General features: G+C 41.7%; 1 protein-coding gene across 1 annotated transcript in view; it reads left to right on the forward strand.

Moving 5' to 3' along the window:
- Window positions 1–2,743: 2,743 nt before the first annotated feature.
- Window positions 2,744–18,624, forward strand: part of ldb3a (LIM domain binding 3a) — a 196,977-nt gene continuing 181,096 nt past the window's right edge. Inside the window, exons 1-2 of the mRNA XM_043678611.1 lie at window positions 2,744–2,850; window positions 4,093–4,218. Of these exons, the coding sequence (XP_043534546.1) occupies window positions 4,123–4,218 (96 nt within the window). The 5' untranslated portion in view covers window positions 2,744–2,850; window positions 4,093–4,122. The remainder of the gene's footprint in view (window positions 2,851–4,092; window positions 4,219–18,624) is intronic.

Raw genomic sequence — 18,624 nt, forward strand, 5'->3', positions numbered from 1 at the left:
GAGATTTATCAGGATGTAGCCTGGGCTGGATAATCTCAGTTATGAAGAGAGATTGGATAGACTGGAGCAGAGGAGACAAAGGGGGTATATGATTGAGATGTTTAAATTACAATGGGCATAGATAGGGGAGACAGGAAGGAATTTCTTTTCCCTGATGGAGGGATCAATGACTTGGGGCACAGATTTAAAGTAAGGGGCAGTACACTTAGAGAGGATGTGAGGAAAGACTTTTCACCCAGAGGGTGATGGGAATATAGAACTCACCACCTGTAAGGGTGGAAGGGCAGAAACACTCATAACATTTAAGAAGTATTTAGATGTGCATTTGCAGTGCCAAGTCATACAAGGCTATAGGCTAAGTGCTGAAAAATGTGATTAGAATAATTGGGTGCTTATTTTGGACCGGCATAAACTCACTTTTTCTGTGCTGTAGACCTCTATAATTCCATGACTAACCATCGTCCCTTGAAATTCATTGGCATTACAATTGTTGAGACCCCACTATCAACATCTGGGAGTTACCATTAATCACAAACTGAACTGGGCTAGCCATATAAATACAGTGGCTCAAAAAGCAGGTAAGACTTTAGGAATCCTGCAGTAACTCATCTCTTGACTCCCAAAGCCTCTCCACTCTTTACAAAGTACAAGTCAGGAATGCTCTCTACTTGCCTTGATAGGTGCAACTCCAACAAAACTGAGGAAACGTAGCACTATCCAGGTCAAAGCTTGATTGATTGGTGTTACATCCACAAACATTCACTCCTTCCACCACTGACAGAACATAGCAGCAGTGTATACTGCCTACAAGACGAAGTGCTGAAATCCACCAAGCTCCTTAGAGAACTCCTTACACCCTTACAGCTGGTAATTTCCATATTTCCACCACCCTCTGGGTGAAAAGTCTTTCCTCACATCCCCTCGAAATCTCCTGCCCCTTACTTTAAATCTGTGCTCCAAGTCATTGATCCCTCTGTGAGGGAAAATGTTCCTTCCAGTCTCCCCTATCTATGTCCATCGTAATTTTAAACAAGAAGTTAGGTAACAAATGCAGTTCAATGTGAACAAGTGTGAGGTAACACTGTTTGGTACAGAGAACAGTGTAACATAAAGTGTACTTTTCAAAAGTGTGTAAAGGAGCAGACAGATTTGAGTGCATATATGTATAAGTCATTAAATGTGGCGAGACAGGTAGAGAGAGCTGTTAGTAAAGCATGCAGTGCTAGCTTCATTAATGGGGGACAGAGTACAAGAGCAGGGAGGTTCTGCAGAATATATGTAGGACATTGGTTCTATCTCAGCGGGAGTATTGTGTACAGTTCTTAGGTGCCACACCAGAGGAAGGGTGTGTATGCATTGGAGAAAGTGGAGAAGAGATTTACAATGGTTGCAGGGCTGAGACATGGTTACCAGGATAGATTGGGACTGTTCCTTCTGGCAGGAGAAAGCTGAGGGGACATTTAATAGTTTTCAAAATCACAAGGGATTTGGACAGAGAAACTGTTCCTGCTAGTAAATGGATCAAAGCTGAAAATGTGTTGCTGGAAAAGCGGAGCAGGTCAGGCAGCATCCAGGGAACAGGAGAATCGATATTTTGGGCATAAGCCCTTCTTCAGGAATCTCTTTGTAGAGGGAGGAAGAGAGCTTCTTCAAGGAAGGCATCCTTGTAAGAGGATTCGCGGTAGGTTGAAATCTTTGAGGAGAAAGTGAGGTCTGCAGATGCTGGAGATCAGAGCTGAAAATGTGTTGCTGGAAAAGCGCAGCAGGTCAGGCAACATCCAAGGCTTATGCCCGAAACGTCGATTCTCCTGTTCCCTGGATGCTGCCTGACCTGCTGCGCTTTTCCAGCAACACATTTTCAGCTCTGATCTCCAGCATCTGCAGACCTCACTTTCTCCTCAGTAAATGGATCAGGAACTACTGGTTGTGGTTTTCAATCGTTTTGCAAAAGAAATGGAGAGAAAGAAATCTTTTCACACTAAGTAGTTAGAGTAGGGGATGCTCTGCCTGGAAATGTGGAGGCAGGTTCCATTGAGGCATTCAAGAGGATTATTGAATGGTTATTTAAATAGAATCAACATACAGGGTCAAGGCGGGAGTTTGGCACAAAGTCAAAATGAGCCGGTGCTAACATTATGGCCGAATGACCTGCGATTCCATTATGTGTTTAAGAAATCTCCATGCTGAAGTTCAAGCCTTTCAACATATCAGGGGACTCATATCACGTATAGTCCAAGTTGAAAGCAGACCTTGACTGTAACAAACCAATCTGAGGGTAAGTCTTGTTTCATAGCAAACGACGAGTTCCAAACAACCTGCTCCCAGCATGGAAACCAGACCGTCGTTCCAGGAATGTTGATAAATAGGACAGGACTTTCTGCTTCCCTGTTTTAAATTTCAATCCAACTTATTACCAGATAAAAATATCATTCACAACGCCAACCCCTAAATATTTCATAACCAACACACCTTTCAGCGTGTGATCCTTAAAATACATCATTATTTAAGAATCGAGAGAAGGGATTTAGTAAAAGATTTGACACAATATTTGCAACGATCCACGTGTAGAAATAAAGGTTGAAAATGATTGCAGAGCAGAAAATAAAGGTGCCAACGCTCCCTGTGTGTTTCATTGTTCCCGGGGATATGTGCCAGCGGAATTCTGGACATTGTCCCAATCCCAAACTCTTTGTTAAATGTCTCCCTCCCTATTCCCCACCCTCAGCAGCTCGTTGACCGGCTGTCCAGAACCATCAGTTAACGTCATGCCCGGGGCTGGCAGCTGATAAATGTGCTTCCTGATACTGCGCTGCTTCGATTCAGAGGACCGTGGAGAGCAGCAGCGACCAGGTACACCCAAGATCGCTTTCTCCTTTCATCTCACCCAATGTAGTTTGTTTAGTTTGCAGCCTCGGCTACGCGTGGTTAAGAAAGGAGGGCGCCGTATCTTGCTGAATTTAATAGGTTTTTAACTTGTAGCAGGTCAAAAAGTTGGTTTGAAGAGGGAGAAAGACAGGTCAGAAAGTGGTCAAAATCGACAGGCTTTATTGCATACACGGCCCTCCCCTCCCGTGGTTTGGACTGAGCGGGTTTCCAGCTATTTAGTATTTGAAAAGCTACCGACTTCTCATTACTTGTTAACGCTAGCAAGTGATAACTCACCCAAACTAACCCCCTTCCTGCAGACTGGGAGGAAAATGATCCCCTCTTGACTTGCAAAGGTTTGCCCTTTTTAAAAGTTATTGCTTGTGATATTGAATCCCCGAAGGGATTAAACTGGTGGGTCTCGAGAATGACTCGAAATGTGGAGAAAATTTGAAGATAAAAAAATAATTAGAGGGATGTTTCCGAACTGTGTTGCAAGGCATGAAATGGAGGGAAATTCCCCTGCAGTCGCTGAAAATTGATTGCAACACTTAGCTGTTGAACTCTGAAATGGTGCTAGAACGGGGGGGGGGGGGGGGGTGCAGGGGCGTGCTGCATATATATTGAATCCATTCTACAATACATAGTACTCTGTCGAGATTTTCAAGTTCTTAACACCTGTTGCATCGTTTTACTTACTAAGTATGTTACTAAACATATACTGTAAGCAGAAATGTATTTATTGATATTCAAAAATGTTACACCAGATATCATTTTTAACAGTAGAATTATGTTAAATTAATGCTACAGTCTAGTATTGAAAGTATTGGATGCCTGTTAAAATACTTGTCACAAACAAAATTCTGGTTGCTAAGATTAAGTGAACCATCTTTTGAATGATCTGTGGTTATCCACTTTTTAGTTTGTAAGAGTTTTGAATCGATTTGAGAAGTTGAAGGAATCTGGAAAAATCGATGTGACTGAGTCCTATATTGGTGCTGTGAGTCACACAATCCTGGCATTTTGGGTGTTCTGTTACAGTCCATATATGGCTCAGATTGAGCTGTGACCTGTCCCTGTATGACCACTTGTTACTATTCTTGGGAGGCACTCCAGTCCCTCTTCTCAATGGGCAAAAGTTTTTGATGCTTTGTTTCAATTGTTACCCTTTATTCACAGAATTTTCTTGTCTCTTCTCTCCCCCATTGCTGACTCTTTCTCAAGTAGCGGCTCGAGCAGCTGCTGGGAGAGTGAAGGATGTCAACCTATAATGTGTCTCTCAATGGCCCCGCACCTTGGGGCTTCAGGCTGCAGGGAGGAAAGGATTTCAACATGCCTCTGACTATATCCAGAGTAAGTTCATGTGTGTTCCTGCTGTTCGAAAAGTACCTTCATTTTTCAGCAACAGTCAAACGTTTGTGCAATATGAACATTCTAATTCCCTGTGATCCTCTCCGTTTCTACTCATCCCCAATGGTTCCAGGTATTTTGAGCCACGCTATTTCCACTTTACACAGCAAAGGCTCAGCCAATCCTTTGTACTTTTAGATGTCTAGCATCCATAGTATTTTGCCTTTGTGTTTGGTTGCTGGAGTCAATCTATTATTGATATGTGCACTGTATTACTTAGCTGGAACTGCTTCCAAAGCAGACAAATGTGGTGGTAGTGGGAGGAGAAGACAGGAATAAATTTCCCCAACTTGAGGCAGTGGTGTGGTTTTCCAACTGAATCACTTTGAAGCTTCCCTCTCACCCAGTAATATTCCAATGGATCTCCAGAACCAGCCAGAATAACTAAGCAGAAATGTTCCCATTACTCATTGACAGTCTTACATTCTTACATTGACATTCTACAATTTTCTAAGTTAAATTTGAAGCCTAAATACTTCCATCATGAATCAGTCAAGAGCGGCACTTTCATAAACTGCTGTTGTATTCTTTGATTCAGATGCCACGGCTTGATCCCAGGATTTACTCTGCTAAATCTGTGAGTGAAGCCCAGATTCTGACTCACATGGCCCCAGCTCAAATTGGGTCTACAAGTAGGTTGCCAGGCCATAGAATCCAAGCTGTTGATCCACACTGACTCTCTCTTGGCTGTGAGTAGCTCATGGGCTGAAGTTTAAGTAGACATAAGGTTGGTATAGAGACCCTAATGCCTCCAGTGATTATTCTGAAGGAACATCTCCTTCACCTATTGACAAAATGCTCATTAAGAACGTAAAATTTCAAAACCCTGAGATTTTATTTATTCTGATGACTTCCACCTGGTCATTCAACTGTGAACCAAACTCTGTCTCTGTTCTGTTACTTTTTAGGGTTCAACTCATGCCCTAATCCTTTCTAGCCATGATCTTTTGTATCATTACCCCATTCCCTCTTCTTGACTTTTTCAAACATGAACTATTACAGTGCACAGAATTTTGAACATTTGTCATTTTGTGTACTCCAAACCTCACATCAAAAAACCCACCTTTCTACCATGACATTATCAACCACTTTGGCTATTTAAGGTGAGAATATTGTTTCTTGTCATAAAGCGTTTTTGTAAAAAAAACATTTATTTTGTATTGTTGAAAAACAGACATGTTTTTAAAGCTTTCAGTTCTGCAGGTCAGATTCCCTGTTGTGCTATGAATCATGTTAATAAGTGATTTAAGATTATCCGTCAGGCTGACAGTGTGGTTCACTTCAATGCATTATAAGTCGCAACCAAAAAGGTAAATGCCCACACATTGTGCCATTTCAATTAAACAAATGTTTATGGTTTCCTGATGCATTCCATATGCCAAATCGGAGTTGACTTGCTCAATTTGAATTTGAACATAAGCTTGACAATAATTGTTTCCTGGTGCATTATTTCTGGCAATGCCTCTACCAATTGGAGTCTACTTACTAACCAATCAGCATCCTCTTCTCATTCAGTTGTTGTTTAGTTGTAGGTGGAAAGGCAAGTTGCAAGATGGATACAGACAGTTTACAGAGAGATTAGTTAAGTTAGTGGCAAAATGTGAAGTTGTTGGAAGGGAGAACAAAAGAACATATTATTTAAATGGAGATAAACTGCAGAAAGCTACAAAGGGATATTTGTACATGAAACACAGAAAGTGAGCACATAGGCGAGTAGGTAATCAGACTAATGGAATGTTGTCTCTTATTTCAAGGCAGCTGAAGTTTAAGAGTAGGGAAGTCTTGCTGTAACTGTACTAGGTACTGGTGAGACCACATCTAGAGCACTATGATCAGCTAAACAGCTGAGACTCTACACACTGGAGTTTAGAAGAATGAGAGGTGATCTCATTGAAACATACAGGATTCTTAAGGGACTTGACAAGGTGAATGCTGAAAGGATGTTTCTCCTCATGGGAGAGCTTAGGACCAGAGGGTGTAGTCTCAGAATAAAGCAATGCCAATTTAAAACTGAGATGAGGAGGAATTTCTTCTCTCAGAAGGTTGAGAGTTTTTGGAACTCAATACCACAGACAGCAGTTTGGGCAGAGTCCTTATGTCTATTTAAAGTTGAGATAGGTTCTTGATAGGAAATCAAGAGTTATGAGGATAGGCCAGGAAATGTCCAAGGAATGTCAGATTAGCCATGGTCCTATTGAATGATGGAACAGCCTTGAGGGGCTGAGTGGCCTTGTCTGTTCCTGTTTCTTCTGGTCATATGGTTCCCTTTGAGATTAGTATTTTTGCGATTCTATTCTGCAAGATGTAAACCTTCAATTAAGATTTTTTTTCAGAAATACCGAAATTTATTTTGTTATCAAATGCTGTTATTTTGTGTTCTATACTAGACCAAAACCCCTGCAAATATATCAGGAGATATGCTATTTAAAGGCAAGTGTAAGGTGCTGTGTTCCAGATGTAATTCGATTGGTCACGCTACTCAGCTTTAAACAAAACACACCTTATTCTTACTTCCAGTTAAAACACAAACAAAAGAAAGAAGAATTGGTGTAACTTTAACTCTATTGGAAAAGTTAACAGAATAATTGATCATTTAATGACTAAACAGCAGCTGTTTCAGTATAGTAACAACCCATAAACATAACCTTGGCAATTCAGAAAAATAGATAGTCTCACATGTGGCATGGTGGTTCAGCGGTTCGCACTACTGCCTCACAGCACTAGGGACCCAGGTTTAATTCTAGCCTTGGGCAACTGTCTGTGTAGCATTTGCACATTATCCCTGTGTCTGCATGGGGTTCCTCTGGATGTTCCAGTTTCCTCCCACAATCCAAAGGTTAGGTGGATTGTACATGCTAAATTGCCCATAGTGTCCAGGGATGTGTAGGGTAGATGGGTTAGCCATTGGAAATGTAGGGTAACAGGGATAGGGTAGGGGGCTGAGTCTGAATGGACGGTTGGTGGGACTTGTTGAGCCAAATGGCCTGTTTCCACAGTAGAGTGATTCTATGATCAATGTTTCACAGGAGGAAAGAATATCAAGAGAGAATTCTGGCAGAGAGAGAGAGAGAGAGAACTCAAACATTTTGCTGTAGCAAGAACAGATGTGTGGAGCTTCAAAACACCATCAACTACTGAAAGTTAAACTAAAAACTAAACTGACTCCACCCATGCATGCTGCTTCTATTGTTCCAACTTTTAAAATAAAATCCAAAGGTCTTACAACCTGTTTGGCTTGGAGGAGACAGCTCGGTGCCATAGCTCAAAACCTCACTTCAACAAAGCAGGACAAAATACACCTCTAAAAGTATACTATTGTCACAGTTGTCTATGTTATTTGATAATGTCCAGAATATTTTTAAGATGCCATGTGATCTTGTAGATTAGAGAGCTGTTTAATGACTAAGTTTGTTAGATGTTGACTATGTCCTGAAAAAAACAAGATAAATTTCTAACCTGACTGTAGGAACAATGTATTTGATGAATCTATCAACCATGTTCAACTAATACCAATTCTTGCCAGCTCTTTGAAAACTATTCCAGAAGTGCAAATGCCAAATCAGAACCTTGGAACTCCCACCAACATTGTAGGCCTATCTACATCGAATGGACTGCAATGGTTCAAGAAGGCAGCTCACCACTACCTTCTCAGGGCAACTAGGCATGGCAATGAATCCTCAGTGATGGCCACTCCTGTGAATGAATTAAAAACAGGAAGGTGAAATACTTGATTTTATTGTACCCCCAAAGGCTAATTAACTGTTTTCCAATCAAAGTGGGCATGGAGTAATTGATATAACAGAGATCATAAAGCAGACTTCTGAAACAGCCACCAAAGAAACTGTTAAGCTCATTCACTTGTCAGCTAATCTTACTTCACTTGCACCTGGTGGCAATGCGTAGAGGTATTTACTTGGCCATTTCTGTTGTGAGTGAGATAACCTCTGCCTGACTACATGGTTGCACTGTTTGGAAGATTGTGGCCTGAAATCTGACTACTGAGATGAGTGCACCAAGCTGAGAAATCCATAGTACCATAAGACATAGGTTAAAAATCTTTTTTAACTTTGTACTTGCCCGGTCCAACACCGGCATCTCCAAATCATAAGACATAGGAGCAGAAATATGTATTTCAACCCATTGAGTCTGCTTCACCATTCAGTGAGATCATGGCTGATCTGAGAATCTATTTTCCTACCTTTTCTCTGTACTCTATCATTCTCTTGCTAATTAAAAATCTGTCTATCTCAGCTTTGAATCTTCTTACCGATCTGGCCTTGCAAAAGAATTCCACAGATTCATTGCCCTTTGAGGGAAGAAATTCCTCCTCATCTTTGTCATGAATAGGTAACCCTTTACTCTGAAGTCATGGTCTGAGAATTTCTCAATAGGGGAAACAACCTCTGCACATCCAGCCTGTCAAGCCTCCTGAGAATTTTATTTGTTTCAATAATGTTGACTTTCATTCTTTGAAACTTCAATGAGTACAGGCCTAAGTTATTCAGGTTTTTCTCATAAGTATATCCCTCCATAGCTAGGTGTACCTTCTCTGGCCTGCCTTCAATGTTTCCTTATAGAAAGGCAACAAAACTATTCATATAATACAAGGCCTGACTACTGCATTGTATATTTTTAAGAAGACTTGTCTATTTTTATAATCCATTCCCTTTAAAATATCTTCCAGCTCAGTGCACCCAGCACAAGAAAAGCTAATGGTGGATCTGGGGATTTGGGGTCTCAGGCAGATGTAGGATAAACGCAAGAATGACGACTCTGGATGTTCGAAGCAGCCACAGAGGCTGTTGGGAGGTCTGTTTAAAAGGCCCAGTTGTTTCCTTAAATATTAGGTGATGTAGTCCTCACTCCTTAACACTACCATCTCCATTCCCCATCATTGTCCACTCCACATCACCACACATGTCAACTCCCCAATTATCACCCAATACATCTCATGACTTTTATTGTCAACTTTTGCCATCCCCTGTCTTTGATAACCTCAATGCAAACTTGAAGGGAATTCTTTCCCCTACCTGCCAACCTTTGCTCTTACACTCTCCAGAGTCTCTCCATACCAACTCACCCATTATCCACCATGGGCAGGCCTCAGTCATCATCCCAAGATGAAATAAATTAAAGTTCTAAATATCTGTAGCAGATATTTAGCAGACTTCGCCATTTTTTTAAAACCATAATTTCATCAAAGCTCAGACAATAAATTTAAATCCCCTCAGGTACTTGATCCCCTATAAAAGCAAATACTTGTTTTCATAATCCCAAATCAAAGACAGCTACTCCTCTAATAACCTCTTTGAGCTGTTAATAAAGTTATGAACATACAGCTTTCCATGTGGTAATGATAGGTTGTAGAAAGCAGCAAAGGATTCATAGATTTTTTTTAACTCACACATAAAACAGATTGGTTTCAAAAAAAATTTTAAGGGGATATTCGAGTCAATAACTTGACATTTAAAATTCTCCAGGCCTTATCTGGACTTCAGTAATCTTTGTAACCTCTCTACAAGTTTGTAATTGCCAAAGTGCAGGATGAGACCTTTGTTCCAGGAGAAATTAGATCTGTTTGAACTCAGTAATGAGTTGTTTTAAAATTCATTTACAGAATGTGGGCATTGCTGGCAAGGCCTTTATTTATTGCTCCCGTTTGAGAAGGTGGTACAGACCTGCTTTGTTGATCCACTGTCGTCCATGATAAACCGTCACTGCTGTTAGAAAGAGGGCTCTAATCTTTTGACCCAATGACAATAAAACAAGAACTCACAAGCGCTTGTATCTGCCTGCCTTTTTGGATGATAAAAGTCAAAAGGTTTGTAAGCTGCTGTGGAAGAAGTTTATATGATCGCGGCTGAGTTGACGGCAAGTTTATCTCTTCCTACTCAGTCACCCTCCCAACCCATTCCCCCCTCCCTCCCCAACATATCTCCCCATCTCCCCGTTCCTCACCATCACCACCACGCTATCTTTGGCAAAAATGATTTCAGGTGGATATTCTACAGTATCTGCACAACTCTGTGAAAATTCCAGTCATAGAGTCATAGAGATGTACAGCATGGAAACAGACCATTCGGTCCAACTCATCCATTCGACCAGATATCCCAACCCAATCTAGTCCCACCTGGCAGCACCTGGCCCATATCCCTCAAACCCTTCCTATTCATATACCCATCCAGATGCCTTTTAAATATTGCAATTGAACTAGCCTCCATCACTTCCTCTGGCAGCTCATTCCATACAGGTACCACCCTCTGTGTGAAAACGTTGCATCTTTTCCCTCTCACCCTAAAACTATGCTCTCTAGTTCTCAGGGAAAAGACATTGTCTATTTATCCTATCCATGCCCCTCATGATTTTATAAACCTCTATAAGGTCATCTGTCTGCACTCCAGAGAAAACAGACCCAGCCTGTTTAACCTCTCCCTATGGATCAAATCCTCCAACCCTGGCAACATCCTTGTAAACATTTTCTGAACCCTTTCAAGTTTCACAACATCTTTCCGATAGGAAGGAGACCAGAATTGCACGCAATATTCCAAAAGTGGCCTAACCAATATCCTGCACAGCCGCAACATGACCTCCCAACTCCTGTACTCAATACTCTGACTAATAAAAGAAAGCATACCAAACGCCTCCTTCAATATCCTATATACCTGCGACTCCACTTTCAAGAAACTATGAACCTGCACTCCAAGGTCTCTTTGTTCAGCAACACACCCTAAGTGTATAAGTCCTGCTAAGATTTCTTTCCCAAGATGCAGCACCTCACATTTATCTAAATTAAACTCCATCTACCACTTCTCAGCCGATTGGCCCATCTGATCAAGATCCCATTGTAGATTAGATTAGATTACTTAGTGTGGAAACAGGCCCTTCGGCCCAACAAGTCCACACCGCCCCGCCGAAGCGCAACCCACCCATACCCCTACGTGTACCCCTTACCTAACACTACGGGCAATTTAGCATAGCCAATTCACCTGATCTGCACATCTTTGGACTGTGGGAGGAAACCGGAGCACCCGGAGGAAACCCACGCAGACACAGGGAGAACGTGCAAACTCCACACAGTCAGTCACCTGAGGCTGGAATTGAACCCGGGTCTCTGGCGCTGTGAGGCAGCAGTGCTAACCACTGTGCCACCGTGCCACCCACACTTGTTATTTCGGCTTATGGTCATAGCCACACTCAGGCCTCTCATTTGTTATATGGAATATTCTGACTCCAGGTTCAATATCTTGCCATGGTTGCATTACCCGAATGAGGATTTTATATTTGCAATTCAGGTCTCTTACCATCTCATGCTGGTTTACAAACCTAACGTCAACATTAAGAGTGGGTAGGTGGCATTAAAATTGGCAGCTTTTCTACCACTTTAAAGGATACGTAGAGGGCAGTTGAGCTTGTTAACAAACCAACTGACCCAAATATTATGCTGCTCACATCATAATGCAGTTGAAATGGGCAGGTGAAATGGAAGAACAGGAAAAAAGGAAGGGGCATACATCCATTGGGGTGCACCCTGTGTGCATTAGAGTATTCACACATCACCCCGATGATGATACATTCCCTTTGTGGTTCCCTCCCTGGCCTCCAAAACCTGTCACTCAGCCCTGTTGCCCCTCTCCCTAAGGAACATGATTCCTTCCAGCCCAACATTTCTGGATTCAGTTGAGTTTGCAATTTTTATTCTTCTCTATGCAGCACTGATTTGCAGCCTTGGTTGTGCTGACTATTGGGTTCTAATGCTACCACATCAGCCAATCAGTCAGGTTAACTGCTGGCTTTTCCTCTTCCCACTGAGGGCTGGAAGTTTGACCTTGTGCTTGTTTAAACTGACCGGAGGCTGTGACTGCAATGAGGCAGCCTCTTTAAAGTCGACAGGTTTGCAAACTACTTTTCGAACACCACCTCAAATCCATAATCTCAGATGGGGAGCACTGGAGCTACAATAACGCATTGACATTCCAAGTAATAAGAAGAAAAAAGAACCCAGAAAAACCATTTCCATTCTTGATTGCCACACCAATTAGCCCTATTGATGCTTGTGCACGGAATGAAGAAAGAGTCAGACCACAGTGAAATCAATGGTGTCTTTACAGACACATATCTCAATAACTGGTGGAACCGGTCCAGCAAACTACTCTCCAAAAGACTAGGAGGATTGTTAAGTCTCCACTTTGGAAAAGTAGCAGAATTCCATGGAGTACAAGTCAGCACTACTCTCACAGGAGCACAGCACTTGTCCTCCATCTACTTTGCCAATGTCCTTGCTGTTGAACTTCAGCAATCAGCCTCCACTGCCATTCACAGTCTCCTCCATAGCTTTCCATCAGCCATGCTACAGGCACTAGGGGAGCACAGGAAATATTGAAGTAGGAACAGGAAAAGGCACATGAAATGCAGACACAATGAGAGTGAGGGCATTGTAATGGTTAGCAACAGGAAAGGTAACAAATGGAACTGCTACTGAAAGATGAAATTGGAAATGCGGTTCATGATATTACCCTGTGATGGTGCTGTCACTTTAAAAGGTTATTTTGTCCTGTTTGTTTATTGAAGAGATGTTGTAAAGGCTGAACAGTCGACCAGAACCACTCAAGTAAATGACTTTGGCATCTTGTGTTTTTGTTTTCATAGCCTGGATGGGTGTGGCCTGCTCTCAGGCCAGGCTTTTTTTTAGCTTTAGCAGCAGAAGGTATTTTGGGGTCTTAGAAGAGTTGGGTCTTCAGTGAATAATTTGTGGCTGCCACACTCCGTGAAATTTCTCTTGATGATTTTTCCTCTGCATTTGAGAACTGATGTAAGAATCTGTGGTTGAATTTGCCATTTTGCCAAGGGCTGTGTTTACAAGATGCTACTGTATTAGAACAATTAATTAGTAAAAGGTACTGTATCTATTATTCGATTAAGTTTTCCAATAGTTAAGTTCTTCTAAATTCCTCTTCCTTTTGTTTGTATTTTAATGATAGTGTTTAAGTGAACTGTTTCTTGTTTAACATTGAGTAGTTTGACCAGTAGCACTTTCCATCTAACTTTAAAATAAGAAAATGTTAGGGTTTAGGCTTCTTAAAATACCTTTGTCAAAATTGGCCTTTCTCCAATTTAGAACTTCAACTTTTAGATCTGGTTTATCCTTTTCCATCACTATTTAAATCTAATAGAATTATTGTCGCTGGCCCCAAAGTGCTCCCCCACTGACACCTCAGTCACCTGCCTTGCCTTATTTCCCAAGAGTAGGTCAAGTTTTGCACCTTCTCTAGTAGGTACATCCACATACTGACTCAGAAAATTTTCTTGTACATACTTAACAAATTCCTCTCCATCTAAACCCTTAACACCATGGCAGTCCCAGTCTATGTTTGTAAAGTTAAAATCCCCTACCAGAATCACCCTATTATTCTTACAGATAACTGAGATCTCCTTACAAATTTGTTTCTCAATACCCTCTGACTACTGGAGGGTCTATAATACAATCCCAACCGTGTGTTTGTGGATTGATCCCCAAAGAGCCATGTGGACTTGATAGGCTGAATGTCCCCTTTTTGCACCCTGGTGATGCAAGGAGCTAAATTTTCAGACCAGGAAGGGGATTGAGATATCAGGATCATTTCTAGACCTCAACCTAGCACCACATCAGCATCAGTTAGCAACACAATTTTCTTTGAGAAAGGTCCGAATTGGCCTGGAGGGGAACCTGGTACTACAGTGGGCCCAGCGGTGTGGGAAGGAGGCAGGAACTAGATCTGCTGGGCAAATTTTATAAGACCTACTGCAGTCATTCCAATGCTTGCCCATTGTCTGAATGGAATAGAGCGAAGAGGAGTTCAGAGAGTGAGCAGCCTCACAGCCCACAACAGTGCTCAAAGATGCCTCTTAGCTATTACTCGAGCTGCTCTGCTCAAATGATGGTAACTCACTGCCCCTGCATCAGACTCTCGGTTTAACAACTCTGTTTCATTCAAGATCAATCAGCAGTAGATACATCCCAGATAAATGAGACAATGCATAACAGTCAGAAGAACAAGGTGGTTAGTTATTACCTGAAATATGTGAATTGGGTTGGGTAGAGGAACAAATGAATCCTGAAGCGTAGACTTGCTAAAATGTTGCAGCACAGGTAGGCAAGGCCATGAAAAAAGCAAACTAAGAACTAAGTTGAATTCTTGAGAGATAAGGGGTTATGACATTGTCCTGGAGAACTGCAGAACATCACTGAATTTCCCACTGGCAATGAGGGTTACCAGTGACCAGAGACTGAACTGGACCAACTCTCTTAAAAACTATTGCTGCAAGTGCAGACCAAAGGCTTGAAATCCTGCAGCAAATAATTTACCTCCCAACTCCCCAAAAAAAGCCACAAGGCACAAATCACTTTGTACCTTGTACAAGATGGACTGCTGAAATTCATTAAGGCTCTTTGGACAACACCTTCTAAACCTACTACTACTATCATCTAGAAGGACAAGGCCAGCAGATACATGGGAACACTGCCATCTGCAAGTTCCCCTCCAAGTCACTCACCATCCTGACTTGGAAATATATCACCATTCCTTCAATGTTGCTGGATCAAAATCCTGGAACTCTGTTCCTAAAAGTATTGTGGGTTGACTTACAGCAAATAGACTGCAGTGTTCAAGAAGGCAACTCACCATCACCTTCTCAAAGTAATAAAATAAAGAGTATAGAAGTGAAAAGTATGGCAGTTACGCTAAATCTGTATTGAACCTTTGATTCAACAATGTGTGGAGTGTAGCATGCAGTTCTGGTCACTGTTATAAAGCTGGTTTTGAGGCACTGGAGAGAATGCAGACAAGGTTTACAAGGATGATATCAGAAATATGTTGCATTTTTGGTTTGGAAAGGATTGACAAAATGGGTCCCTTTTGAAAATAGAAAGAGAAGGGGTGTTTTCTCAATCTTGAAAGATTTTGACAGTGGATACAGACAGAATATTTCCTTTTATGAGGAAGAGCACAACTAGAGGTCATCAATATAAGGCAGTCACCAAGAAATCCAATAGGAATTCAGAAGAAATTTTGTTACCCAGAGAGTGGTGAGAATATTGAACTCCCTACCACAGGGCTGGTTAACGTGAGTTGTATTGATACATTAAATGGGAGGATTGATATACAAGTGAGGGAGAAAGGACTCCACAGGTAAGATGGTTCATTTAAATGAGGGAAAATGGAAAGAGACTTGACTAAAGCATAAGTACTAAAATTGACTGGTTGTGCTGAATGGCCTGTTGCTGTGCCTTATAGTCTTCTGTATTCCAACTCTCTGTTTGCCTCCCATCTTTCATTAATAACAAATTGTCCAAAACTTCAGGTAAGTGTTCGCTCCTGCACTAAGTTCTGCTTGTCCATCACTTTAGTTCTTACTGACTGCTGGTTCCCTGGCTATTTCCCTTGCCCTATGTCTGTGATCAACTCCAATCTCATATCCACCTTTCCCACCCAAAATATACCTAATTGCCGTGTTATGAGCGTCCTCCCCTCCACCATTAGCAAAACAGTTTTAATCTGCCTGCATCCCAAAATCTGGAGGCAGAATCTTTGAATGATAGGAAACCTTTTGTCGTCATCAGTCTGGAAGATAAGTCAAACCAAATGGACTTGGCGAGAGTGAGAAAGCTGCTGTTGCACTGAGTAAAAACTGCAGACGACAAACTCCCTCACTCCATAGCTGCTAGATGCCATTTCCAGATTCTTTCATTGATAGTAGTGAGTTAAGGCATGAGCCCAGAGCCTGGTGCTATGTGTGATTGTGTGCTGGTAAACTGAGATGCCCTGCCAGCTGTTGGATCCACATCACTGTCAAGAACAAAGGGAAATTTGTGGATGCCTGATGTCATGCTATGTTCCACTGACTGCACAAATGGGATTCCTCACCCCTCATCGGGAATCACAGAGCTTCATGCTTTGTGTAACGAATGGCCATTCTCTTCCTGAAAACCTGTCTATTAATACATTCTGATGTGTTTCTTATTCAGCAGTGAGTCATCACTCATTGATTTATGGCTTAAGTGATCGGACCAGGAAGGTTGCAAGGTCACCCTGTCTGTACTTCAGTGGCACCGCTGTAGTGGCAACTGGTAACAGTTTAAATCGCCTTCATCTGTCATGCAACTTTCAATGTAATGGAACACTCAGAAGCACTTACCACAAAAGGGCTGAAACTGACGACTTGACTGAATGTTGGGAGTGTCGGGGTGGCCAGTCACATAGCCTTGGTGCTAGTAAAAGTCAGGGGAGTGGGAAGCAGCTGGCAAAAACTTTTGAGGGAAGAGTTGTGGGAGAATACCATCTCGGGAGGAAACTCATCCAGAGTCAGGCTTTTGAAATACATGTCCTGGAGATTGGAAGCAAGTGGAGATCAGAAACTTTGGGGGAATGCATTATTACAGCAGGACATTCAGAATTAGGAGTGAATGGGAATACGCCCAAATTGGATTGTTCAGTTGAACCAGCTGGATTATTTATCCAATCCGCTGTTGAGTTTTATTTGTGATTAGGTGTTGGGTCTGTTTTCCTTGGAGCAGTGGAGATGATGGTGAGATTTGTTGGGGAAATCAAGATGATGGAAGCTTTAGATAAGGAAGACATGGGGAACGCTGTTACAAACATGAAAAGTGTTGGAAATGTTCAGAAGGTCAAACTTGGGGGAGAGAGAGAAACAGAGTTAACCTTTCAGGTCATGACTTTTCATCACAATCCTTTTATAAGAAAAGCTTTTCCCATGAGCTCGGGAGTAGATTTACAGTTTTGGAGTGAGATATACAATAGGTTAATATGAGGCAAAACTTCACACTCAGAGGGATTGGCATTGGCCTGAAAGTAGGTGGAGGTGGCCTGAAACTGTCTGCCCATGAGAGCACTAAAGATGATGAATGCATTCAAAAATCGGACGGGAATTTGTGGGATTTTGCTTCAATAGACAGAGTGAATCCAGATGGCATGATGATGGTAGCACCAACATGCCTGGGGAAAATTCCTCACTGGATTTAGAGCATGCACATAAGGCAAGTGATTTAATACCTGAGTCAACCACCGATATATTCGGGTGTTGTAGTTGGTTGGAGTGGGATAGCATTAGGTTGAGTCTGTACATTTTCATTGATGTGTATGAAGGGTCATAGTGGAGCATTCTGACACATCTTGACCTCAAATCATTTAGGAGCATGTCCCATCAGAGAAAGTAGTATTGAGAGATGAAGAGACACATCTACTTTTCATGTGAGGTTTAAAAGCAAATGTCTGTTTCACTGAACATAAATAGTGATTGGAGCACAACAGGGCAACAATATAAAATTAATGTTCACCTTAATGGAGTTGGTAATCAAATGGTTATTGGCCCAGCACAGGAGATGTGAAAATTAGATTCTCAGTAGAGGCAATTAATGTCATGTAAATTCATTCCTTTCCTAAGCAGCAGCTGGATGGTATGTGATTGAGAAGAGATTGAAGGTTATTAAGATATGAAAACAGAAAGGTCATCACATGCTCCATTGAGTTTGCAGCTGGGCACATTAAACTGTGTTGACTGGAATGTCATTGGTCTGCTCAACTTCAAGTTGTGATAGTGGATTAAGCTCCCAGAGAGATTACTTGCATAACTTTAGATACGGAGCTGGTGATGAGGGGTCTGTGTTGTAATTTCAACTTCCTGTATATGGAAGTATATAGAAGTCAATTGCCTTTTTGAGCAAATTTGTTTGAGTATGTCAGTGTTAGTGGAACATCATGCTAAGAATGGGCTTCATGAACTGAATGACCTTCGCTTATTATCTGTCCTCAACTGAAGTACTAGAATTCTAACTTGCTTTGCAGGTCAAACAGTGTTTAGTGCTCAGGACAGAGCTAATTATGGGAGGAAGAGCAGGGGAACTCCTGAACTGATTAAATCTCAGCTGATTTTTGTCATAGTTTTCAGTTTGGTTTGTTTCATTAGGGTATTTTTGTTGCAAGATTACAGTCTGGAAGTCGCTTATTGCCAGGGAAGTGCTTTGGGACAGTTTGAGAATACACAGATTCATTGGTTGTTTGATTTGAAAATAAAGAAACTGGTTTCGTCCAGAGTGAGATTTATGTTGCCTTCAGGAAATAGAATTGGGTCTTTGATTTGTTGCGTTATGTCTCATGGTCAGTGTATGAATATACCTTTAAGAGTCATGCTCATGAGATCATCATTGTAGTAGAGAATGTGGTGCTGGAAAAGCACAGCAGGTCAGGCAGCATCTGAGGAGCAGGAGAATCGACATTTCGGGCATAAGCCCTTCATCAGGAATTCCAGTACCATACTCTTGACTCTGATCTCCAGTATCTGCAGTCCTCAGTTTCT

The sequence above is a fragment of the Chiloscyllium plagiosum genome, chromosome 38 (assembly GCF_004010195.1).
Source record: "Chiloscyllium plagiosum isolate BGI_BamShark_2017 chromosome 38, ASM401019v2, whole genome shotgun sequence".
Taxonomy (NCBI): Eukaryota; Metazoa; Chordata; class Chondrichthyes; order Orectolobiformes; family Hemiscylliidae; genus Chiloscyllium; species Chiloscyllium plagiosum.